Below are 25,635 nucleotides of genomic sequence, written 5' to 3'. Positions count from 1 at the left end.
GAAGAAAGAGTAAAGGACACAGGTTTGACAAAACTCAGCAAAATGAGATTTTTTAAAAAAATCAGAGTCAAAATGGATTTTAGGGGAAAAATACACAGATAAGTCAAAGAATATGTGTAAGAAAAGTAAGGGATATATATAATTAGCATAATTATTGTTTCCTTCCACCCCCCAAAAAAACCCAGAAAATTTGACAGAAAAAATATTTAAAGATATAATTTAATAAAACTTTCCTGAAATAAAGATATACATCTATGTATTTTAAAAATAATTATTTCCCAGGGAAGAAATAGATAAAAATCTATCAAAACAAGAAAAAATCCTAAAAGTTACTGGACTTAAAAAACAGAGAATCCTATTGATATTTTCCCTTCCATACCTGAAAAAGGTCAAATCACTTCTAAATAATTAGAAATTATTTTAAGGTTGTTTATTAATGATCATTTAAATTATTGAAAACTATTTAAATGTGCATATCAGTAGAAAATTGGGAAAATTATAGGAAAAACATAACTTATTGAATAAAAACTAATATCCAGTTGTACAGAAAAATTAGGAGAAAAACATTCATGTAGAGAAAGATAAGGTATCACTTAATATATTTGTAACATGAAAAAAATAACAAAAACTTTAGTAAAAATGTTTAGAAGAAAGACTGTGCATTTATATTCAAACCATAAGTTTAATATTATGATTTCTTTAAATTACAGGATTAAAAGAGAGGACATTGCATACTGCTAAATTAGTGTTTACAGGAAAATCTGTGACATATGTTATGGAGCAGCAACCAATGAAGGCAAACTAAGTGTGCATTCAACTCATCAAAAAATGCACATGCACACGCTAAGCTAAGCAAAGCAGAAGGAATGAATTTGTAAAGCTGCAAGCATAATGTAATTAAATCAACAGCAAAAATGAATTAACCCCATACAGAGGCACTCAAGATGGCAGCGTGAATAGGGTGGCAGAAATCTCCCAAAACCATATATGTTTTTGAAAATAGAGCAATACAACTATTCCTAAAAGAGAGACCAGAAGGTGCAGTACAACAGCCAGGCTACATCTACATCTGCGAGAACTCAGCATCTCACAGAAAGGGTAAGATACAAAGTCATGATCCAGTGGGACGCAGGCACCCCCCCGACCCCAGATCAATGGTGGGAGGAAAAGAATCAGAGTGGGAAAGGAGTAGAAGCACCAGACTGCTAAATAACCAGCCCTAGTAATCTGCACTGGGAGGACAGACACGCATCACATGGTGTACTGGATATTAGAGAAACAGAAAAGTAAGATCTGAGATGGAGACTGCAAGCGGGTCCCCACAGCCAGTTCCCCTGAGGCAAAAAAAAGCGGGCCCTTTAAAAGTCTTAAAGGGATAAGGGTGTAACAGGTGAACAAAATCATCCCAGCACACTCAACCCAGCAGGCTGGGAATCTTAAGGAACTTCAGGTGCCCTAAACCTCTGGGTGGCAACACAGATCCAAAGCCCCTCATGGTGATAAGCAGCCTGCCATTCATTCCCCCACCCTGCTGGCACTGCAAGCAAACTGGATGATCTGCCACTGCTGAAGAGAAGCTGGGGAGCAGCCCTGCCCACAGCAACCACACAGAGTCTTCTCCCAGTGCACAGATAACCAGGCCAGACTCAGAGACTGCTGCCTATGTGCAGCTGCCTGGTACAGGCAGAGGAAGCTGGCACAATGTCCAGAAGGCATGAAGGGGTGCTATTCTTGCAGGTGAACACACTTGGTGTGTCTGCGACCCCCTGCAGTGCTTTAGGCTATCCCAAGGGCCACCCTGCCCATGGCAGCTCAGGGAATTAACCCAGAGGCTGCTTCCAGTGTGTGGGTAACTGGCACAGGCAGTGGAGAAGGGCAAGGCAACCAGCAAGCAGGAAGGGACTTTGTTCTCCCAGCTGACACATGTACCATCTGCCAGCAATCATGTCTATCACCATAAAAAGGCAGAATAACCTGGTCTAGTCAAAAAATCACTCAAACAACCCCAGAGAGGGGGCCTGGTTAGATAGATGTAACCAACCTTCCTGAAAAAGAATTTAAAATAAAAGTTATGACCATGCTGATGGACCTGCAGAGAAATATGCAAGAGCTAAGGGATGAAGTCTGGAGGAAAATGAGAGAAATGAAACAATCAATAGAAGGTCCTAAGAGCCGACTGGATGAGATGCAAAAGACTGTTGATGGAATAGAAATCAGAGATTAGGAATACCGAGAAGCTGAGGCAGAGAGAGATAAAAGGATCTCTAGGAATGAAAGAATATTAAGAGAATTGTGTGAGCAATCCAAATGGAACCATATTCGCATAACAGGGTACCAGAAGAAAAAGAGAGAGAAACAGGGATAGAAATTGTCTTTGAAGAAATAATTGCTGAAAAATTCCCCAAGCTGGGGAAGGAAATAGTCTCTCAGACTATGGAAGCCCACAGATCTTCCAACACAAGGGACTCAAGGAGGACAACACCAAGCCGTATAATAATTAAAATGGCAAAGATCAAAAACAAGGACAGAGTATTTAAGGCAGCCAGAGAGAGATAAAAGATCACCTACAAAGGGAAACCCATCAGGCTGTCATCAGACTTCTCAACAGAAACCTTACATGCCAGAAGAGAGTGGCATGATGTGTATAAGTGTTTAATTCAATGAAACAGAAGGGCCTTGAACCAAGAATACTGTATCCAGCAAGATTATCATTTAAATTTGATGGAGGGATTAAACAATTTCCAGACAAGCAAAAGTTGTGGGAATTTGCCTCCCACAAACCACTGCTAAAGGGTATTTTAAAGGGACTGCTCTAGATGGGAGCACTCCTAAGGCTGAATAGATGTCACCAGAGAAAATGAAATCATAGCAAAGAAAACAGATGAGCCAGATACTAACTAAAGGCAAAAAATAAAATCAGCAAATCAGCTATCCACAAAAGCAGTCAAAGAAAACACAAAAGAGTACAGAATAAATGCCTAACATATAAACAGTGGAGGAGGAAGAATAAGAAGGGAGAGAAATAAAGAATCATCAGACTGTGCTTATAATAGCATAAAAAATGAGTTAAAGTTAGATAGTTAGATAATAAAGAAGCTACCCTTGAGCCTTTGGTAACTATGAATCCAAAGCCTGAAATGGCAATAAGTACATATCTATTGATTATCACTCTAAATGTAAATGGACTGAATGCAATAATCAAAAGACACAGAGTAACAGAATGGATAAAAAAGCAAGACCCATATATATGCTGCTTACAAGAGGCTCACCTCAAACTCAAAGACATGCACAGACTAAAAGTCAAGGGATGGAGAAAGACAATTCATGCAAACAATAGGGAGAAAAAAGCAGGAGTTGCAGTACTTGTATTAGATAAAATAGACTTCAAAACAAAGAAAGTAACAAGAGATAAAGAAGGACATTGCATAATGCTAAAGGGGTCATTCCACCAAGAGGATATAGCCATTATAAATATCTATGCATACAACACAGGAGCACCGATATATGTGAAACAAATACTAACAGAATTAAAGGAGAAAACAGATTGCAATGCATTCATTTTGGGAGACTTTAACACACCACTCACTCCAAAGAACAGATCCACCAGACAGAAAATAAGTAAGGACACAGAGGCACTGAACAACACACTAGAACAGATGAACCTAACAGACATCTACAGAACCCTACACCCAAAAGCAAGATACACATTTTTCTCAAGAGCATATGGAACATTTTCCAAAATAGACCACATAGTAGGCCACAAAAAGAGCCTCAGTAAATTTAAAAAGATTGAAATTCTACCAACCAACTTCTCAGTTCACAAAGGTATAAAACTAGAAATAAATTGGACAAAGAAAACAAAAAGGCTCACAAAGACATGGATGCTTAACAACATGCACCTAAATAATCAATGAATTAATGACCAAATTAAAACAGATCAAGCAATATATGGAGACAAATGACAACAACAGCACAATACCCTAACTTCTGTGGGAGGCAGAGAAGGCAGTGACAAGAGGAAGGTATATAGCAATCCAGGCCTACATAAAGAAGGAAGAACAATCCCGAATGAAGAGTCTAAAGTTACAATTATTGAAACTGGAAAAAGAAGAACAAATGGAGTCCAAAGTCAGCAGAAGAAGGGACATAATAAAGAACAGAGAAGAAGTAAATAAAACTGAGAATAATAAAAAGAAAAAATCAATGACATTAAGAGCTGGTTCTTTGAGAAAATAAACAAAATAAATAAACCTCTAGCCAGACTTATTAAGAGAAAAAGAGAATCTACACACATATACAGAATCAGAAATGAGAAAGGAAAAATCACGACACACCCCACAGAAATACAAAGAATTATTAGACAATACTATGAAAATCTATATGCTAACAAGCTGGATAACCTAGAAGAAATGGACAACTTTCTAGAAAAATACAACCTTCCAAGGCTGACCCAGGAAGAACCAGAAAATCTAAACAGACCAATTACCAGCAATGAAATCAAACTGGTAATCAAAAAACTACCTAAGAACAAAATCCCTGGACCAGAGGATTCTTCACTGAATTTTATCAGACATTCAGAGAAGACATAATATCCATTCACCTTAAAGTTTTCCAAAAAAAAGAAGAGGAGGGAATACTTCCAAACTCATTCTATGAAGCCAGCATCACTCTAATACCAAAACTAGGCAAAGACCCCACCAAAAAAGAAAATTACAGACCAACATCCTTGATGAACATAGATGCAAAAATACTAAACAAAATATTAGCAAACTGAATTCAAAAATACATCAAGAGGATCATACACGATGATCAAGTGGGATTCATCTCAGGGATGCAAGGATGGTACAACATTTGAAAATCCATCAACATCATCCACCACATAAACAAAAAGAAGGACAAAAACCACATGATCATCTCCATAGATACTGAAAAAGCCTTCGACAAAATTCAACATCCATTCATGATAAAAACTCTCAACAAAATGGGTATAGAGGGCAAGTACCTCAACATAGTAAAGGCCATATATGACAAACCTACAGCCAACATCATACTTAACAGTGAAAAGCTGAAAGGTTTTCCTCTAAGATCGGGTCAAGACAGGGATGCCCACTCTCCCCACTGTTATTCAACATAGTACTGGAGGTCCCAGCCACGGCTATCAGACAAAACAAAGAAATACAAGGCTTCCAGATTGGTAAAGAGGAAGTCAAACTGTCACTATTTGCACATGACATGATATTGTACATAAAAAAATCCTAAAGACTCCCCTCCAAAACTTCTAGAACTAATATCTGAATTCAGCAAAGTTGAAGGTATGAAATTAATACACAGAAATATTTTGCTTTCCTATACACTAACGATGAACTAGCAGAAAGAGAAATCAGGAAAATAACTCCATTCACAATTGCATCAAAAAGAATAAAATACCTAGGAATAAACCTAATCAAGGAAGTGAAAAACCTATACCCTGAAAACTATAAGATACTCTTAAGAGAAATTAAAGAGGACACTAACAAATGGAAACTCATCCCATGCTCTTGGCTAGGAAGAATTAATATAATCAAAATGGCCATCCTGCCTAAAGCAATCTACAGATTCAATGCAATCCCTATCAAAATACCAACAGCATTCTTCAATGAACTGTAAAAAATAGTTTTAAAATTCATATGGAACCACCAAAGACCCCGAATAGCCAAAGCAATCCTGAGAAGGAAGAATAAAGTACGGGGGATCTCACTTCCCAACTTCAAGCTCTACTACAAAGCCACAGTAATCAAGACAATGTGGTACTGGCACAAGAACAGAGCCACAGACCAGTGGAACAGACTAGAGACTCCAGACATTAACCCGAACATATATGGTCAATTAATATATGATAAAGGAGCCATGGACATACAATGGGGAAATCACATCCTCTTCAACAGCTGGTGTTAGCAAAACTGGACAGCTACATGTAAGAGACTGAAATTGGATCATTGTCTAACCCCATACACAAAAGTAAATTTGAAATGAATCAAAGACCTGAATGTAAGTAATGAAACCATAATACTCTTAGAAAAAAACATAGGCAAAAAAATCTTGGACATAAACATGAGCAACTTCTTCATGAACGTATCTCCCCTGGCAAGGGAAACAAAAGCAAAAATGAACAAGTGGGACTATAACAAGCTGAAAAGCTTCTGTACAGCAAAGGACACTATCAATAGAACAAAAAGGCATCCTACAGTATGGGAGAATATATTCGTAAATGACAGATCCTATAAAGGGTTGACATCCAAAATATATAAAGAGCTCACACACCTCAACAAACAAAAAGCAAATAATCCAATTAATAACGGCACAGGATCTGAACAGACACTTCTCCAAAGAAGAAATTCAGATAGCCAACAGACACATGAGAAGATGCTCCACATCACTAATCAGAGAAATGCAAATTAAAACCACAATGAGATATCACCTCACACTAGTTAGAATGGCCAACATCCTAAAGACAAACAACCACAAGTGTTGGCGAGGATGCGGAGAAAGGGGAACCCTCCTACACTACTGTTTTGAATGTAAACTAGTCCAACCATTGTGGAAAGCAGTATGAAGGTTCCTCAAAAAGCTCAAAATAGAAATACCATTTGACCCAGGTATTCCACTTCTAGGAATTTACCCTAAGAATGCAGCAGCCCAGTTTGAAAAAGACAGATGCACCCCTATGTTGATCACAGCACTGTTTACAATAGCCAAGAAATGGAAGCAACCTAAGTGTCCATCAGTAGATGAATGGATAAAGAAGATGCAGTACATATACACAATGGAATATTATTCAGCCATAAGAAGAAAACAAATCCTACCATTTGCAACAACATGGATGGAGACAGAGGTTATTATGCTCAGTGAAATAAGCCAGGCAGAGAAAGACAAGTGCCAAATGATTTCACTCATCTGTGGAGTATAAGAACAAAGAAAAAAACTGAAGGAACAAAACAGCAACAGACTCACAGAACCCAAGAACGGACTAACAGTTACCAAAGGAAAGGGACTGGGGAGGATGGGTGGTGGGAAGGGAGGGATAAGGGGGAAAAGGGGCATTACAATTAGCAGACATAATGTAGAGGAGGCACGGGGGTGGGGGGCTGTACAACACAGAGAAGACAAGTAGTGATTTTACAGCATCTTTCTATGCTGATGGACAGTGACTGTAATGCAGTATGTGGGGGAGACTTGGTGATGAGAGGAGCCTAGTAAACCTAATGTTCCTCATGTAATTGTAGATTAATGATATCAAAATTTAAAAAATAAAAAAAATAAAACAAGTGAATGCACAACAAAAAAATTGAGGAAACAATCATTTGATTTTTCTCCATGACTCCATTTGATAAAATTCAACATACATTCCTAATTTCCTAATTTTTAAATTAATAAAAAATTTAACAAAATTTAATAAAAAATTAATAGACTATTAATTTAAAAAGGAATTGATATAATTAAAAAAATAATAAGCATATATCTCAAGTTTAATCTATTACTATGTCTAATGGTACAATATCCAAAATGTCCTCACTGAGTTGAGGACAAGGAGATGCTGCCAGGCCAGAAATCCCATAATGGCACTTTTAAGAGACTCAACTCAGTCCAGTAAGTATGCCTACCTTGCTTATGTATTTAATAGCTCCTAGCTAGAGGGAACTTCCATTTACATGTATGATCTGGTTGCAGTCTTTTCTGTACACAGCACGGACTATTGTGAGTCCTTGTACAATCATAGCCTACAGTCATTTAGACCAGTTTCCTAAGGCTGACAACATAATTTCACGCAAATGATTATGGAGGCTGCAGCCGCTGTGTCTTTGACCTTTCGCTCTCCTGCTCTTGTTTATGATGTTGGCAGCAGTGCCCCCACCATCCTTCATTTTGTGCCATGGGAAACCATTCTTAGGGGCTTAGCTTTAGGAGGCACTTATCACAAGCGTCTTTCCCAGGAATCCCGCACTGCCGGGGTGGCCTCTCCCTCCTGGCTCCTGGGTGTGCCTGGGCCCATGGAACTCACGTTTCTGCGGCATGAGGGTTGCTGGCCTGAGTCGGGGAGGACCGGCAATGGACTTGGCATTGCCACAGGCCGAGCAGGCCTCTGCACAGAACAGACCCTCTTTTGTATGACGTGATCTGAAGAAACAGTCTGTAGAGATTTCCTAACTTCAGGGTGGTTGTTTTTTCATCTTAACCATTAATGACTATGATTCATATCTTTATAAACTGGAAGGAATGGATGCCTGGAGCCATCAAATAAGCACCTATGAAGCACACTGCTCTTTGTGTTTTCTGAGTGGTTCACTGCAGGGAGATGCGCTTGGGCTGCCAGGCTGCTGTGCTTCCGCCATCTTGGCTCCCTTTTTCTCCTCAGCTGTGTTGGTTTGGAACAGAGAAAAGCTCTGTGCCAGTGGGCGCCTCTCACTGAGCAGGACTATGCCCCCTGTGAGGCCCCAGCAGGCCTGGTGACCCAAACCCCTTTGGAACCCACTGCTTGGTGGGCCACTGAGGATGTGGGTGACATTCAGAGATGCCACCAGGGTTTCCCACATGTTTCCCACTTGATTTGCTTTCATGAATGCGACTGGGAAAGGTACGGACACCCCGACCTCAGGTACAGTCTGCCTGAGAAGTCTTTGGTCCTCATTTTTTTTAAATGCCAGGAGGAAAGTGGGAAGTTCTGTCGGGTGTGGACAGTCTGCCCTCAGGTCCATGTCTGGGGTCCTGGTGACAATGGATGTGGGTTTGCAGAGAGGGCTGGCACAGCAGTGCCCACAACCTCAGGTTTCGGAAAGGCAGGTGAGTCCTGTGGCCGGTGATATTCAGGACACAGGAGCCATCACAAAGGAGGACTTTCTTTCTGCTTTTTCCCTTAACTTTGACAGTTGGTGGGTATCTTGGAGAAGATTTAGAGGACTTGACTTTCCTGCATCCATCGTGGAAACCCAGTTATCAGGAAAAAGGGCTGAGCTTCCCCCTCATACCCAGGAGTATCGGTAATGATAGCAGGTTCTGTAGGCCCAGCTCCCCACATCTGCAGCCGCTCAAAGTGTTTTCTAACTGGTGATGCAAGTTACCTGGACATGCTGAACTTGCATATTTGAGGAGAAAACAGGCTACAAAGGGTTTGTTCCAGGACATATCAGCTCAGCCTGAACACATGGGAAATCCAGGTGCTCTCAGGATGCAGCTGGGTCTGTTGGCTGGGCAGCTGCTGAGTGAGATTTGGCTTTCAGCACGGGCTGGGTCAGCCTTGAGCAATGATTGGACCTCTTCATGTCCTTCTCTGTCCAAGGCTCTTGCAGAGAGGCACTGCAAGAAGTTTATGTCCACATGTGCATAGTGTTCTCTAAAGGCTTGATGTACGATTATTAAGACTTGAGTTTCAGGATCCATTCGCTCACCAAGAATTATTGTGCCAGGGGCTGGAGGGTCCAGTGATGACTCTGTCCACCAGGAAGACTCAACATTCCTGGAACTTGGACATGCAAATCTCAGAATCATGGGCAAAATTCTGGGCAACCTTTGGATCTGCAGTATGATGTGCATCTTCCAGGGAAGCTGAGAGGGGCCCTTAAGGACACAAACGTCAAACTAAAATAAGGTTCTTGGGAAGAATGCCCACCACAATTCCCAAGACTCACTGGGTAATTAAGGACCAGATTACTCCTGGATTGGACTAAGCTTTCCATCCCCTGTGAGCTGAACCTTCTCTCTACCACACTGCTTTCTGTAGACCTGGCTACTTGGTGAATATGAAATAAACCGGTTATAGCAGAAAGGAGCTACTGGATGTGCTCATGCATATAAAGAGAGAAAGTAAATAAAATAGAGCAGGATGTTAATAGGTGATTCTGAGTAAATGGCATATGGGGGCTCATTGAACTGTTATTGCAAGTTTTTTTGTAAATCTGGAATTATTTCCAAATGAAAAGCTTCTGAAAAGGAGCTACTGCATTCTTCAGGTAGAAAGATGACGCAGTGATAGGGTCACCATTGTGGGATAGGATTTGTTTTAATGGTTGTGTTTGTTTCTAAGCTATTCTATATGTCTGAGTATATCTTGGAACTTTTCCCTTGACAGACATCACAAGAAAAGTTAATTAAATTTAATAGAACTATTCAGATATGATTTACAGGTATTTAATATATTAGAAATGGAACTAGCCAGACAGACTTCCAAGATAAACTTTCTCTGCTTTCATGAATTATATGAAGTCTGCCTGTGATAACCTCATAGGAGGGAATGTTTTCCTGGCTGCTGATTCATTCCTTCTGGCAGACAAGGCTCTGGTAGAGCTGAACTGCTTGTGTTAATCCCCCTTTATTTGGATGTGTGCTCGAGTAGCCTTTGGAGCACTGTGGATGTAAACCAGGACTTCCGCGTTTCTGTGGAGACGTAACGTATTTACTTGAACCAAATCATCTCACAGTGGGAGCCAAGAAGGTTGAATTGTTTAAGACTAACCCTCACTACCAATGGGCTGCTTTTTGAAGAAATTTCTGCTCCAGCTTGGAGTCCTACAAACAGCAATAATTTCCCAAAATAATAAGTAGACTACTGGATTAGTTTGTTGAGCTGCCGTAACTAAGCCTCATGAACAGAAATGTGTTGTCTCAGAGTTTAGAGGTGCCAAAGCCCAAGACCGAGGGGCTGCGGGACACACTCCCTCTGAAGGCACCAGGGAAGGACCTGTCCCGGCCACCATCCCCGTTCATCCTGGCCCTTGGTGGGTGGCAGCCTAGCTCCAGTTTTACATCGTGTCCCTGGGCGCATTGCGTGTGCCGAATCTCCCTTTTTCATAAGGACAGAGTCACCCTGGCTGAGGGCCTGCCCTTAGGATGTCATCTTGATTGGGTCATCTGCAAACCCTGGTCACATTCACAGGTCCTGGGGTCAGCACTTCATTGTCTTTTGCAGGGAGCACCATCCAGTCTGTAAAAAGCCCATTCAAGCAACTGTAAATACCTGAAAGCAACGCTTATGTAGTTTTTAGTGAGTTCCAACTTTTTGAGAAATTTAATTCCACGTCTCTGACAAAAGGAAACAAAATACTCAAAAAACTCCACAAGCTTTCTGTTTATGCTCTGTGCAGAGCCTCATTTCTGCAGCCTTCCACAGAGGTGATGTTTGCCAGTTAGTACACGTTGATTAGTATACAAATTATAAAACAAATGGGTCCTCTGAGTTATTTGACTCTGAAAAAGATCAGGTAAAAGGCAAAAATAAATTCCTTTGGGGCATTCTAAATAGCAGTTTCAAGTAGGAACACAGTTGGGCCTCCCCTAAATCCACGTCGGTGCCCCTAAGAGCAGAGGGAAGGATCTAGGCAGCCTCTGAGGCTGGAGCTCCTCCTGGCCTCCTTCCCAAGGGATAAGATCATGGTGGGATCCCACAGAGGCACCCCTCATTCACAGCCCAGGACCACACCTGTAGAGAACCACTGAATTCATTTCCCTAGAGGCTTGGAAGGTAAACTTGACTGCAGCAGTGTACACAGCAGTCCACTCAGGGCTGTTGTCCCCTGCGGGTGGGTCCTAAGCAAGTCCTCATGCAACAGGAAGCTGAGAGCTTGACAATTAAACAGCTTAAAGTGGCACAAGGTGGGGGAAGAGCAGGTTTGGAGGTTTCCCTGCTAGGGTGCACACTCCCTCGTTGGCAGCCTGTGAGATCTTTATTGGGGGAAGCGGAAGGACCCAAATTACAGCCAACATCCAGGACTGCACCCCTCACTACTCCAGGGTGACGATTGATTTGATGAGATCCTCAGAATTCAAGTAAATGCAGAATGAAGTTGTGAAAATCCCCAGGTCTGGAGGCCCTGTTTCAGGGCTGCCCAGCTTCTCCCTGACATCTCTCACTATAACAGCTGCTCTGTAGAATGACACTAGCTAAATTGCTCTACAATACCAGCACTGAAAAAGTGGAAACCCTAGAAAAACTTCCTCTGCAGTTGGCCTGTGTTGAACCACTTTCCGGAGACGTGTGCTTGCAGGGCCTCCTTATCACAGTTCTACGTTCATTCGTTTGTTATTGCATGTTTTTACCAACTTCCTGGCCCTGGTGACAGGCGAGGAGCAGGGAAACTTGATCCAAGTTCAGGAGTGTGAGCTGACCTTTGAAAGATCTTGGCAACCCCAGAACCCGGCAGAGGATGAGCATGTACCTTCAGAAGCTGTGGATGAGAATAGGTATAATTCGCAGATAAGCTGGCTTTCTGGATGCTGAGTCAATGTGATGGGGAGGGACTGGGGCACCTGTGCAGAAGGTGCCAGTGCTGCCTGGGGCAGTGATCCAGGGCGGTGTGCTTGGGTGGAGGGATAGACACAGATCGCAGGGCAGAGCAGAGGCTCCAGAAACAGACCCATGCCAGCCGGAGTTTTGACAAAAGTGCAAAAGCAATCCCATCAAGGGAGAAGAGCCTTTTGAGCAGTGGTGCTGGTGCATTGGACATCCAGAACCAGAAAGAAAAACAGAACTCCAACCCACACAGTACACCATGTACAAAACTGGACACAGTGGATCATGGACTTAAATGAAAACATAAACTGTGACATTTTTGCAAAAAAGAATCATTTTGATCCATAAAAGGAAAAAAAATTGATAAGTTGGGCCCCATCAAAATTAAAAACTTTTGCTCTACAACTGACCCTGTAAATAGGATGAAAAAGACAACTTACAGACTGCAAACCACACATTCAACAAAAAACTGGCATGTTCAATATATAAAGAACTCTCAGAACTCACTACTTAGAAATACAAGTAATCCAGTTAGAAAATAGACCCAAAAGTGCATGGACATTACACTGAATAGATTGTACGGAAACACCTGAAAAGATTCACATCTTTCACACCACCAGCCACCAGGCAAATGTAGAGTAAAATCACAAAGGTGTGTTACTCTGTTCCTGTGAGAATAGCTAGAGTAAAAAACGGTGCCACCAAGTGCCCATGAGGATACAGAGACTAGATCACTCATCCGTTGCTGGTGAGAATGTAAAATGGTTCAGCCATTCTAGGAAAGAGGTTGGCATTTTCTTGCAAAATGAAACATGAAAATTTATGATCCAAAAATATGATACACTTGATCATTTATCCCAGAGAAATGGGGACATGTTCTCACAAAAACCCATGTAAGAAACGTTCCTAGCAGCTTTATTTGTAACACCCCTGAACTGAAAATTCCCTGATATTTTTCACTGATACAACAGTTAACCGAGCCATGGTACCTACATTCCTCTGTGAAATACTACACAGCAATAAGCAGGAGCGGACTCCTGGCACACACAGCAACCTGGGTGGGTCTCCAGAGAGGTATGCTGAGGGCAGAAAGCCAAGCTCAAAAGGTCACATGATCTGCAATGTGTTTATTTGACATTCTTGAGATGACAGCATTACAGATGGAGAGCAGGTTAAGGCAGGAAAAGGAGAGAGATGAGTGTGGCCCTCCAAGGTCAGCACAAGAGATCCTGGGGATGGAATGTTTCAATCCTGACTCTGTCAGTGATGTTGTCCTCTGGTTGTGCGAGTGTGAGATGTGACCATTGAGGAAAGCTGGGGCCAGGGTGTGGGATCTCTCTCTATAAGATTTTACAGCTGTATGTAAGCCTGTGTGAAAAACAATTAAAAAATAATTTAACATTGTTATAACATGCAAACTTAACATAAATGGAAGTGATATTAAATTAAAACTAATAAAAAATTTAATACTTTTTCTGGCAGACAATGGAGTGACCCCATCAGGTCTGTGCTTCACAACATGAGAGGCTTCCCGACACCACCTTCCTCCAGCCCAGCCCTTGGTTTATCCTTTTCCCCAAGTATCTTGTAAGTGTGAACATTCTGGAGCACGAAGGCATCTGAGGTCCTCCAGGGGGTGGTGTCCTGAGCTGCTCTGCTTTCTGTGGAATGATGACGTGCAGCCCGTCCTGGGCCCCACACACCTGTCTCCACTTGCTGTTGCTTCGAGATTCAGCTGGGGAAAGCCTGTACCAGGGCAGAATCTGTAGTCATCCTGGGAATCTCAGAAGTTCTGGATTATTTGGGATCACAGTACTACGTGTCCAAACATTTCAGAGAGAACAGCAGCAGGAAAACTGGGTGGAAGAAAGATCAGAGGCCCAGCCAGGCCTGGGGCCAGAGCTCTGTCTGAAGCAGAGGTCACCTAGCCGGCAGCGTGCTCCTTAAGGACAGCACACGTCAGCACACATTAGCCACGAGGGGCTTGCCAGCCTTTGAATGGCATCGTAGCCCAGCCCAAAACTGACAAGGGAACTGAGTCAGCCAGGGCCCCAGGACCCACACTGTGAGCACCACTTACTGATTTGATGTCTGTTCTGGGGTGAGGGGCCTGCACGTGGCTCTCTGACCTACTGGCAGGATGTCTGCTGCCCGCTGTTCTCAGTTTCTTCCATTTCTGGATCCACGTCTGCTGCCCAGGCCAAAAGACCAAGCAGAGATCTGTGTGGTGCAGGGTGGGGCCACTGGTGTACTTCTGGCATTGTTTACACCAGGTTAAATTACTTAACTGGGTTAAGGCTATGAAAGAACATCTTTTCAAAGATTGTTGAGATTCTCTCCACAGGTCCTAATTTAGTTATTAAAACAGCATCTTGTTAGTTCAGTCTCAATTTTTAAACAGATACGGTCGTCAGTGTTGGTTCTCTGGGCACAACTCCTCCCAAAATAAATAGCCCTGCCTTGCATTCCAAGTAGGTCTGGTTTAAGGTCAAAGTCACCTGTGAGGTTGGCAGGAGGCCCAGGCCAGGAAGGATCACAGGTAAAGTGAGGCCAGTGCCTGGGGGACTGAGCATTCCCTCCGTGCATGATGCACTGAGAGGGCAAGTTCTCACATCGCCAGTGTGTCAGTGGGACAGCTGCACTGCGCGTGCCCCCATCACTGTTCCAGATCTCAACACTGGGAGCTGGTGAATCACAGATCAAAGGCTTAAGAACGTCACAGAACAGTGAAGTAGCAGCTTCACTACTTGTAAAAGAGATGGTTCCTTCATCCTCATCAAATTGTGGAACGTGATACTGTTCCTGGTGAGCCACCAGGTATATGGCCTCATCTGCATTTCTCACTAGCATTTCTTTATTCTAATCTTGAGTAGTGTCTACTGATAAAATTCTTTTTTCTCTTCCTGATATTGAGCCATAAATACTGTAAACTGCACCAAACAGTTATTTGCCCTGGAATCAAAGGTCATCAAGTCAATTTATTCCCACAAGGCAGTCTTTGACATATTTAATGGAATTTTGTTTTCTTCCCTCCTACCTCACCAGCCTCAGACACTTTTCTCCCCAGACCAAGACACCTCAATCCCCCCAAAACCATATGACGTGACCCCTGCCATCCCCATGACAGTGCCCTCACCCAAGAGTCTCCATATGATGCTGTGCCCACCCCTCCTACCCCCACCCGACATTTCTTTGGGTTGTTTCATCTGCCTGGCATCTCTGGTGATTCTCCTCCAGCCCTGTTTGAATAAATAATAGTCCAGGATAGGAGTGATTAGAAAAATATGTCCTGTGGTGGTTTTCAGTAATTTGTGTCTTTTCTTATCATCAGTCTGTTTAGAGGTTGATTAAGTTTACTGATCTCGAAGACCAGCTTTGGTTTCATTGACATCTTTTTTGTTCACAACACTGATTTCTGTCTTGAACTTCATTATTTCCTTAGTTCTGCTACTTTACGTTTAATCTGTTCTTTTCATAGTTCTTCAGATAAAAGCTGCAGCCATTGATTTGAGACACTACTGTTGTAATACAGGCATTTGGTGCTACAAATTTTTCTCAAAGTACTGCTTTAGCGGCATTCCACAGATTGTTTATTTTGACTCAGTTCAAAATGCCTTCTAATTTTCCCTTTGGTTTCTTCTTTGACCCCATAAATTATTTAGAAGCATGTGTTTTAGCTTGTACATATTGGAGGATTTCCCTGATGCCCTAAGTAATGGATTTCTCATTTTATTCTGTTGTAGTCAGAGTATACTTGACATGGCTTGAATCCTTTTAAAGGTCCTGAGACTTGTTGTATGCCCTGAATATGGTCTAACGAGGTAACAGGTGTGCATTCTGTTGTGTGAGTGTCCTGTCACTGTCCTCAAGGTCAGGTCTCATAGTTTTTATGAAGTTTGGGAAGTCTGGGGATGTTACTTCTTCCAGTATTTTTCTTGCCCACACACTCTCTTGCATTGGCTTCAAAGACCCCAGGAAGTTGTCCTAAAGCTCACCAATGCTTCTCACTAAAAACAGTCTATTTTCTCTTTGTGCTTCATTTGGGAGATTTTAAATCTCTACATCCTCAAGTTCACGGACTTTTCTTTGGCAATGTCTTATGTTCCTTGAATTTCAATGAGCATTATTTTTTTTTTTATCTCACACATTGTAGTTTTCACACCCACATGTTCAATATGCTGTTTGGCTTCTGCAGCACATCTCATCTCCTGTGTATTGCTTCAGTCCCAGCTCCTTTGGTGTCTACACCTGCTAATTCTAACCTCTGTGTCAGTCAGCATCAGCTTCAACTGGTTGATTTTTCTCCTCATTACGGTCACATTTTTCTGCTTCTTTGCATACCGGCTCTCTTTTTTTTTTTTTTTTTTTTTGAGAGGGCATCTCTCATATTTATTGATCAAATGGTTGTTAACAACAATAAAATTCAGTATAGGGGGGTCAATGCTCAATGTACAATCATTAATCCATCTCAAGCCTAATTCTCGTCAGTCTCCAATCTTCTGAAGCATAACGAACAAGTTCTTACATGGTGAACGAATTCTTACAGAGTGAATAAATTCTTACATGGTGAACAGTACAAGGGCATTCATCACAGAAACTTTCGGTTTTGATCATGCAATATGACCTATAAACCATCAGGTCAAATATGAATATTCATTTGATTTTTGTACTTGATTTATATGTTGATCCCACATTTCTCCTATTATTATTATTATTTTTATTTTTAATAAAATGCTGAAGTGGTAGGTAGACGCAAGATAAAGGTAGAAAACATAGTTTAGTGCTGTAAGAAGGCAAATGTAGATGATCAGATGATCAGGTGTGTGCCTATGGACTAAGTATTAATCCAGGCTAGACAAGGGCAGCAAGACATCCACGGATGCAGAAGATTTCTCTCAAAGCAGGGGGGGTGAGGTTCTGAGCCTCACCTCTGTTGATCCCCAAATTCTCACCTGATGGCCCCCCTGCGACTGTGCCTGTCTTAGGTTGTTCCTCCCTTGAGGAATCTTACCCGTCTCTGGCTAACCAGTCATCTTCCGGGGCCATACAGGGAAATGTAAAGTTGGTAAGTGAGAGAGAAGCCATATTGTTTGCAAAGGTTAGCTTTTTACTTCTTTGCAGATTTATGCCCTGTGGCTTCTATGCCCAGCACTTGTCTCGAGGTATCTTTACCACCTGGAGGAATTATGATACTCGGTAAATTCGATATGAGGCACGAATTCTATTTAAGGTTTGTAATTAGGAAGGAAGAAGAAAAGCTATAGATGTAGCATATGAAGGAAACTTGGGAGGATTGATTATTTCTTTGACATATCTTCTTGTATAGTACCTTAAGTATGTATAGGTTTTAAACTACTAACTAATTTGCACACACATATTAACATAATAGGAATACGGTGACATAAACAAAGCAAATCTATAATTACCAGCCATCTCCAGTGAAGCCAAGAAAACCATTTAGGCACCCTAGGCATTTGTGAAAATTTATCTATGATATGATGGATATTTTCCAACTGTACTTGAACCATCAGACAAATTAAAGCAGCCCATTTCTGGGATCTGTTCACATCCCATATGTTCTTTTAACCATAGATAGTCTATAGTCATGAGATTTTGGGGTGCTACAACTTGCACCCCTCCCAACTCCTGGTTGAGTTCCAACAGTACAGATCCAGTCAAATTCGTTGTCTCACTGTATGCACATGCCAGCCTAGACATCTCCCTCCTCCTTCTTATGGCAAGTCCAGGAGATGGTGGGCTGGATGCAGCCACAACCGCAGCATCGTCCGGATCCCTGTGGAGGCTTTTTGATGATCATCCCCCGGCACGAGTCCTCCAGAGAGTGCTGATGCCGGAAGCTCCTCCTCATATCGTATCTTAGTTCATTTTCTGGGTATCCAAGCTAGGCCTTGATCTTCTGCGTAGAAACAAACAGACCCTTTGCCCACACTTTGACATGCCCTCTATACCACTGTGCAGAACTCATTGGAGGTCAGCACACAGTAACTGCTTTTTTTTTTTTTTTTAATTAAGAGAAAGGAATATTATCAGAAAAGAGTACCTCCATAGCTGATCATCTGACACCCTTTAAGTGATCAACATTAAGGATATTTAAAGCATGTGTTGATCTTTGATTTACCAATAGTTTTATCCTGTTAAGGAGTAATCCCCCTTTTCTTTCTTTCTTTCTTTTTTTTTTTTAATTTTTAATCTACACTTACCTGAAGAATACTATGTTTACTATGCTCTCCCCTATATCAGGTCCCCCCTAACAACCACATTACGGTTACTGTCCATCAGCTTAGCAAAATGTGGTAGAGTCACTACTTGTCCTCTCTGTGTTGTGCAGCCCACCCTCCCCTTTCTCCCTCCCCCCCATGCATGCTAATCTTAATACCCCCCTTCTTCTTCCCCCCCCTTATCCCTCCCTGCCCACCCATCCTCCCCAGTTCCTTTCCCTTTGGTACCTGTTAGTCCATTTTTGGGTTCTGTAATTCTGCTGCTGTTTTGTTCCTTCAGTTTTTCCTTTGTTCCTATACTCCTCAGATGAGTGAAATCATTTGGTATTTCTCTTTCTCCGCTTGGCTTATTTCACTGAGCATAATACTCTCCAGCTCCATCCATGTTGCTGCAAATGGTTGGATTTTTCCACTTCTTATGGCTGAGTAGTATTCCATTGTGTATATGTACCACATCTTCTTTATCCATTCATCTACAGATGGACATTTAGGTTGCTTCCAATTCTTGGCTATTGTAAATAGTGCTGCGATAAACATAGGAGTGCATCTGTCTTTCTCAAACTTGATTGCTGCGTTCTTAGGGTAAATTCCTAGGAGTGGAATTCCTGGGTCAAATGGTAGGTCTGTTTTGAGCATTTTGATGCACCTCCATACTGCTTTCCACAATGGTTGAACTAATTTACATTCCCACCAGCAGTGTAGGAGGGTTCCCCTTTCTCCACAGCCTCGCCAACATTTGTTGTTGTTTGTCTTTTGGATGGCAGCTATCCTTACTGGTGTGAGGTGATACCTCATTGTAGTTTTAATTTGCATTTCTCTGATAATTAGCGATGTGGAGCATCTTTTCATGTGTCTCTTGGCCATCTGTATTTCTTTTTTGGAGAACTGTCTGTTCAGTTCCTCTGCCCATTTTTTAATTGGGTTATTTGTTTTTTGTTTGTTGAGGCGTGTGAGCTCTTTATATATTCTGGACGTCAAGCCTTTATCAGATCTGTCATTTTCAAATATATTCTCCCATACTGTAGGGTTCCTTTTTGTTCTATTGATGGTGTCTTTCGCTGTACAGAAGCTTTTCAGCTTAATGTAGTCCCACTTGCTCATTTTTGCTGTTGTTTTCCTTGCCCGGGGAGATATGTTCAAGAAGAGATCACTCATGTTTATGTCTAAGAGGTTTTTGCCTATGTTTTTTTCCAAGAGTTTAATGGTTTTGTGACTTACATTCAGGTCTTTGATCCATTTTGAGTTTACCTTTGTATATGGGGTTAGACAATGGTCCAGTTTCATTCTCCTACATGTAGCTGTCCAGTTTTGCCAGCACCATCTGTTGAAGAGACTGTCATTTTGCCATTGTATGTCCATGGCTCCTTTATCAAATATTAATTGACCATATATGTTTGGGTTAATTTCTGGGGTCTCTAATCTGTTCCACTGGTCTGTGGCTCTGTTCTTGTGCTAGTACCAAATTGTCTTGATTACTATGGCTTTGTAGTAGAGCTTGAAGTTGGGGAGTGAAATCCCCCCTACTTTATTCTTCTTTTTCAGGATTGCTTTGGCTATTCGGGGTCTTTGGTGTTTCCATATGAATTTTTGAATTATTTGTTCCAATTCATTGAAGAATGTTGCTGGTAATTTGAGAGGGATTGCATCAAATTTGTATATTGCTTTCGGCAGGATGGCCATTTTGACGATATTAATTCTTCCTAGCCATGAGCATGGGATGAGTTTCCATTTATTAGTGTCCCCTTTAATTTCTCTTAAGAGTGACTTGTAGTTTTCAGAGTATAAGTCTTTCACTTCCTTGGTTAGGTTTATTCCTAGGTATTTTATTCTTTTTGATGCAATTGTGAATGGAATTGTTTTCCTGATTTCTCTTTCTATTGATTCGTTGTTAGTGTATAGGAAAGCTACAGATTTCTGTGTGTTGATTTTGTATCCTGCAACTTTGCTGTATTCCGATATCAGTTCTAGTAGTTTTGGAGTGGAGTCTTTAGGGTTTTTTATGTACAGTATCATATCATCTGCAAATAGTGACAGTTTAACTTCTTCTTTACCAATCTGGATTCCTTGTATTTCTTTGTTTTGTCTGATTGCCGTGGCTAGGACCTCCAGTACTATGTTAAATAACAGTGGGGAGAGTGGGCATCCCTGTCTGGTTCCCGATCTCAGTGGAAATGCTTTCAGCTTCTCGCTGTTCAGTATAATGCTGGCTGTGGGTTTATCATATATGGCCTTTATTATGTTGAGGTACTTGCCCTCTATTCCCATTTTGCTGAGAGTTTTTATCATGAATGGATGTTGAATTTTGTCAAATGCTTTTTCAGCATCTATGGAGATGATCATGTGGTTTTTGTCTTTCTTTTTGTTGATGTGGTGGATGATGTTGATGGATTTTCGAATGTTGTACCATCCTTGCATCCCTGGGATGAACCCCACTTGGTCATGGTGTATGATCCTTTTGATATACTGTTGAATTCTGTTTGCTAATATTTTATTGAGTATTTTTGCATCTACCTTCATCAGGGATATTGGTCTGTAATTTTCTTTTTTGGTGGGGTCTTTGCCTGGTTTTGGTATTAGGGTGATGTTGGCTTCATAGAATGAGTTTGGGAGTATTCCCTCTTCTTCTATTTTGTGGAACACTTTAAGGAGAATGGGTATTATGTCTTCTCTGTGTGTCTGATAAAATTCCGAGGTAAATCCGTCCGGCCCCGGGGTTTTGTTCTTGGGTAGTTTTTTGATTACTGTTTCAATTTCTTTGCTTGTAATTGGTTTGTTTAACTTTTGTGTTTCTTCCTTGGTCAGTCTTGGGAGGTTGTATTTTTCTAGGAAGTTGTCCATTTCTTCTAGGTTTTCCAGCTTGTTGGCATATAGGTTTTCATAGTAGTCTTTAATAATTCTTTGTATTTCTGTGGAGTCTGTCGTGATTTTTCCATTCTCATTTCTGATTATGTTGATTTGTGTTGACTCTCTTTTTCTCTTAATAAGTTGGGCTAGAGGCTTATCTATTTTGTTTATTTTCTCAAAGAACCAGCTCTTGGTTTCGTTGATTTTTGCTATTGTTTTATTCTTCTCAATTTTGTTTATTTCTTCTCTGATCTTTATTATGTCCCTCCTTCTGCTGACTTTAGGCCTCATTTGTTCTTCTTTTTCCAGTTTTAATAATTGTGATGTTAGACTATTCATTTGGGATTGTTCTTCCTTCTTCAAGTGTGCCTGGATTGCTATATACTTTCCTCTTAAGACTGCTTTCGCTGCATCCCACAGAAGTTGGGGCTTAGTGTTGTTGTTGTCATTTGTTTCTATATATTCCTTGATCTCTATTTTGATTTGTTCATTGATCCATTGATTATTTAGTAGCATGTTGTTAAGCCTCCATGTGTTTGTGAGCCTTTTTGTTTTCTTTGTAGAATTTATTTCTACTTTCATACCTTTGTGGTCTGAAAAATTGTTTGGTAGAATTTCAATATTGTGGAATTTACTGAGGCTCTTTTTGTGAGCTAGTATGTGGTCTATTCTGGAGAATGTTCCATGTGCACTTGAGAAGAATGTATATCCTGTTGCTTTTGGATGTAAAGTTCTATAGATGTCTATTAGGTCCATCTGTTCTAGTGTGTTGTTCAGTGCCTGTGTGTCTTTACTTATTTTCTGCCCGGTGGATCTATCCTTTGGGGTGAGTGGTGTGTTGAAGTCTCCTACAATGAATGCATTGCAGTCTATTTCCCTCTTTAGTTCTGTTAGTATTTGCTTCACATATGCTGGTGCTCCTGTATTGGGTGCATATATATTTAGAATGGTTATATCCTCTTGTTGGACTAATCCCTTTATCATTATGTAGTGGCCTTCTTTATCTCTTGTTACTTTCTTTGTTTTGAAGTCTATTTTGTCTGATATTAGTACTGCAACCCCTGCTTTCTTCTCACTGTTGTTTGCCTGAAATATGTTTTTCCATCCCTTGACTTTTAGTCTATGCTTATCTTTGGGTTTAAGGTGAGTTTCTTGTAAGCAGCATATAGATGGGTCTTGCTTTTTTATCCATTCTATTACTCTATGTCTTTTGATTGGTGCATTAAGTCCATTTACATTTAGGGTGACTATTGAAAGATATGTACTTATTGCCATTGCAGGCTTTAGATTCGTGGTTACCAAAGGTTCAAGGTTAGCTTCTTTAGTATCTTACTGCCTAACTTAGCTCGCTTATTGAGCTGTTATATACACTGTCTGGAGAGTCTTTTCTTCTCTCCCTTCTTATTCCTCCTCCTCCATTCTTCATATGTTGTGTGTTTTGTTCTGTGCTCTTTTTAGGGGTGCTCCCATCTAGAGCAGTCCCTGTAGGATGCCCTGTAGAGGTGGTTTGTGGGAAGCAAATTCCCTCAGCTTTTGCTTGTCTGGGAATTGTTTGATCCCACCATCATATTTAAATGATAGTCGTGCTGGATACAGTATCCTTGGTTCAAGGCCCTTCTGTTTCATTGCATTAAGTATATCATGCCATTCTCTTCTGGCCTGTAGGGTTTCTGTTGAGAAGTCTGATGTTAGCCTGATTGGTTTTCCTTTATAGGTGACCTTTTTCTCTCTAGCTGCCTTTAAAACTCTTTCCTTGTCCTTGATCCTTGCCATTTTAATTATTATGTGTCTTGGTGTTGTCCTCCTTGGATCCTTTCTGTTGGGGGTTCTGTATAATTCCATGGTCTGTTCGATTATTTCCTCCCCCAGTTTGGGGAAGTTTTCAGCAATTATTTCTTCAAAGACACTTTCTATCCCTTTTCCTCTTTCTTCCTCTTCTGGTATCCCTATAATACGAATGTTTTTCCTTTTGTATTGGTCACATATTTCTCTTAGTGTTGTTTCATTCCTGGAGATCCTTTTATCTCTCTCTATGTCAGCTTCTATACGTTCCTGTTCTCTGGCTTCTATTCCTTCAATGGCCTCTTGCATCTTATCCATTCTGCTTATAAATCCTTCCAGGGATTGTTTCACTTCTGTGATCTCTTTCCTGACATCTGTGATCTCCTTCCGGACTTCATCCCACTGCTCTTGCATTTTTCTCTGCATCTCATCCCACTGCTCTTGCATTTTTTTCTGCATCTCTGTCAGCATGTTCATGATTTTTATTTTGAATTCTATTTCAGGAGGACTAGTTAGGTCTGTCTCCTTCTCAGGTGTTGTCTCTGTGATCTTTGTCTGCCTGTAGTTTTGCCTTTTCATGGTGATAGAGATAGTTTGCAGAGCTGGTACAAGTGACCGCTGGAAGAGCTTCCCTTCTTGTTGGTTTGTAGCCTTTTCCTGGGAGAATAGCGACCTCTAGTGGCTTGTGCTGGGCAGCTGTGCGCAGACAGGGCTTCTGCTTCCTGCCCAGTTGCTTTGGGGTTTATCTCCACTGTTGCTGTGGGCTTGGCCTGGCCTGGCTGGGGCTGTTCCTCCAAAATGGTGGAGCCCCGTTGGAGGGGGAGCAGCCAGGAGACTATTTATCTCCGTAAGGGGCCTCTGTGCTCCCTGCTGCCCAGGGGGTTAGAGTGCCCAGAGATCCCCAGATTCCCTGCTTCTGGTCTAAGTGACCTGTCCTGCCCCTTTAAGATTTCCAAAAAGCACTCTCCAAACCAAAACAACAACAGCAACAATGAGAGAGGGAACAGAAAGAAAGAGAAAAAAAAAAGGAAAAAAAAGGAAAAAACAAGCGATTTTTTTTTTTTTTTGTCCTCAGGTGCCGGTCCCAGGCACCCGCTCACTGGTCCTGCTGCCCTGTCTCCCTAGCACCAGGGTCCCTGTCCTTTCAAGGCTTCCAAAAAGCACCCACCCACCGGTCCCGCAGGGAAGGAACGCTCAATATTCTTGGTCCTCAGGCACTGGTCCCACGCACCCGCTCACCAGTCCCGCCGCCCTGCCTCCCTAGCACCGGGGTCCCTGTCCCTTCAAGGCTTCCAAAAAGCACTCGGCAAAAAGAGAGAAAAAAAAGGGGAAAAACGCGCGATTTCTTCCGTCCTCAGGTGCTGGTCTCAGGCACCCACCCACCGGTCCCACAGGGAAAAATGCGGGATATTCTTTATCCTCAGGTGCCGGTCCCAGGCACCCGCTCACCAGTCCCGCCGCCCTGCCTCCCTAGCACCGGGGTCCCTGTCCCTTTTAGGCTTCCAAAAAGCACTCGCAGAAAAGAGAAAAAAAAAAGGGGAAAAACGCGCGATTTCCTCTGTCCTCAAGTGCCGGTCTCAGGCACCCGCCCACCGGTCCCGCAGGGAAAAACGGGGGATATTCTTTGTCCTCAGGCGCCGGTCCCAGCCACCCGCTCACCAGTCCCGCCACCGTGCCTCCCTAGCACTGGGGTCCCCGTCCCTTCAAGGCTTCCAAAAAGCGCTCGCCAAAAAGAGAAAAAAAAAAAAGGGGAAAAACGCGCGACCTCCTCCGTCCTCAGGCACCGGTCTCAGGCACCCGCCCCCAGGTCTCGCAGGGAGAAACGCGGGATATTCTTTGTCCTCCGGCGCCGTTCCCAGGCACCTCCTCACCGGTCCCGCCACCCTGCCTCCCCAGCAACGGGGGCCCGTCCCTCTAAGGCTTCCAAAAAGCGCTCGCCAAAAAAAAAAAAAAAAAAAAAAAAAAACTGCTCCGGTTTCTCTCCACCCTCTGGGAGCTGGGGGGAGGGGCGCTCGGGTCCCGCCGGGCTGGGGCTTGTATCTTACCCCCTTCACAAGGCGCTGGGTTCTTGCAGGTGTGGATGTGGTCTGGATGTTGTCCTGTGTCCTGTGGTCTCTATTTTAGGAAGATTTTTCTTTGTTATATTTTCATAGCTCTATGTGTTTTTGGGAGGAGATTTCCACTGCTCTACTCACGCCGCCATCTTGGCTCCCGCCTCACCGGCTCTCTTTTATCCAGGACTTGTGAATTTTACCAGGGCTGGATGTTTTCATATTCCTTTAAAAATTCATGAGCTTTGCTCTGGGATGCAGTTAGGTTACCTGGAAAGGATTTGAGCCACTTGACTCTTGCTCTCAGTGTGTGTTAGGCAAGACATGGGCAACTTTAATCTTGGTCTGATTGTTCCCACCACAGAGGCAAACCCTCTGAACGTCCCATGTGAGGCCTCCTGGATGATGGGGTTTTCCATTCCTACTCCGTTCTAACCCCTTGGTCTGCTTGCAGCCTGGC

The 25,635-nt window shown here is 42.2% G+C and overlaps 1 protein-coding gene across 1 annotated transcript in view; it reads left to right on the top strand.

The window, feature by feature from the left end:
• Positions 1 to 14,637, top strand: part of PKD1L1 (polycystin 1 like 1, transient receptor potential channel interacting) — a 131,764-nt gene extending 117,127 nt beyond the window's left edge. Inside the window, exon 58 of the mRNA XM_073240006.1 lies at positions 13,742 to 14,637. Within this exon, the coding sequence (XP_073096107.1) occupies positions 13,742 to 13,753 (12 nt within the window). The 3' untranslated portion in view covers positions 13,754 to 14,637. The remainder of the gene's footprint in view (positions 1 to 13,741) is intronic.
• Positions 14,638 to 25,635: the final 10,998 nt, after the last annotated feature.

Source organism: Manis javanica, chromosome 6 (assembly GCF_040802235.1).
Source record: "Manis javanica isolate MJ-LG chromosome 6, MJ_LKY, whole genome shotgun sequence".
NCBI lineage: Eukaryota > Metazoa > Chordata > Mammalia > Pholidota > Manidae > Manis > Manis javanica.
Note: the sequence above shows the minus strand (reverse complement) of the source record. Positions and strands in the feature narration are given on the sequence as shown.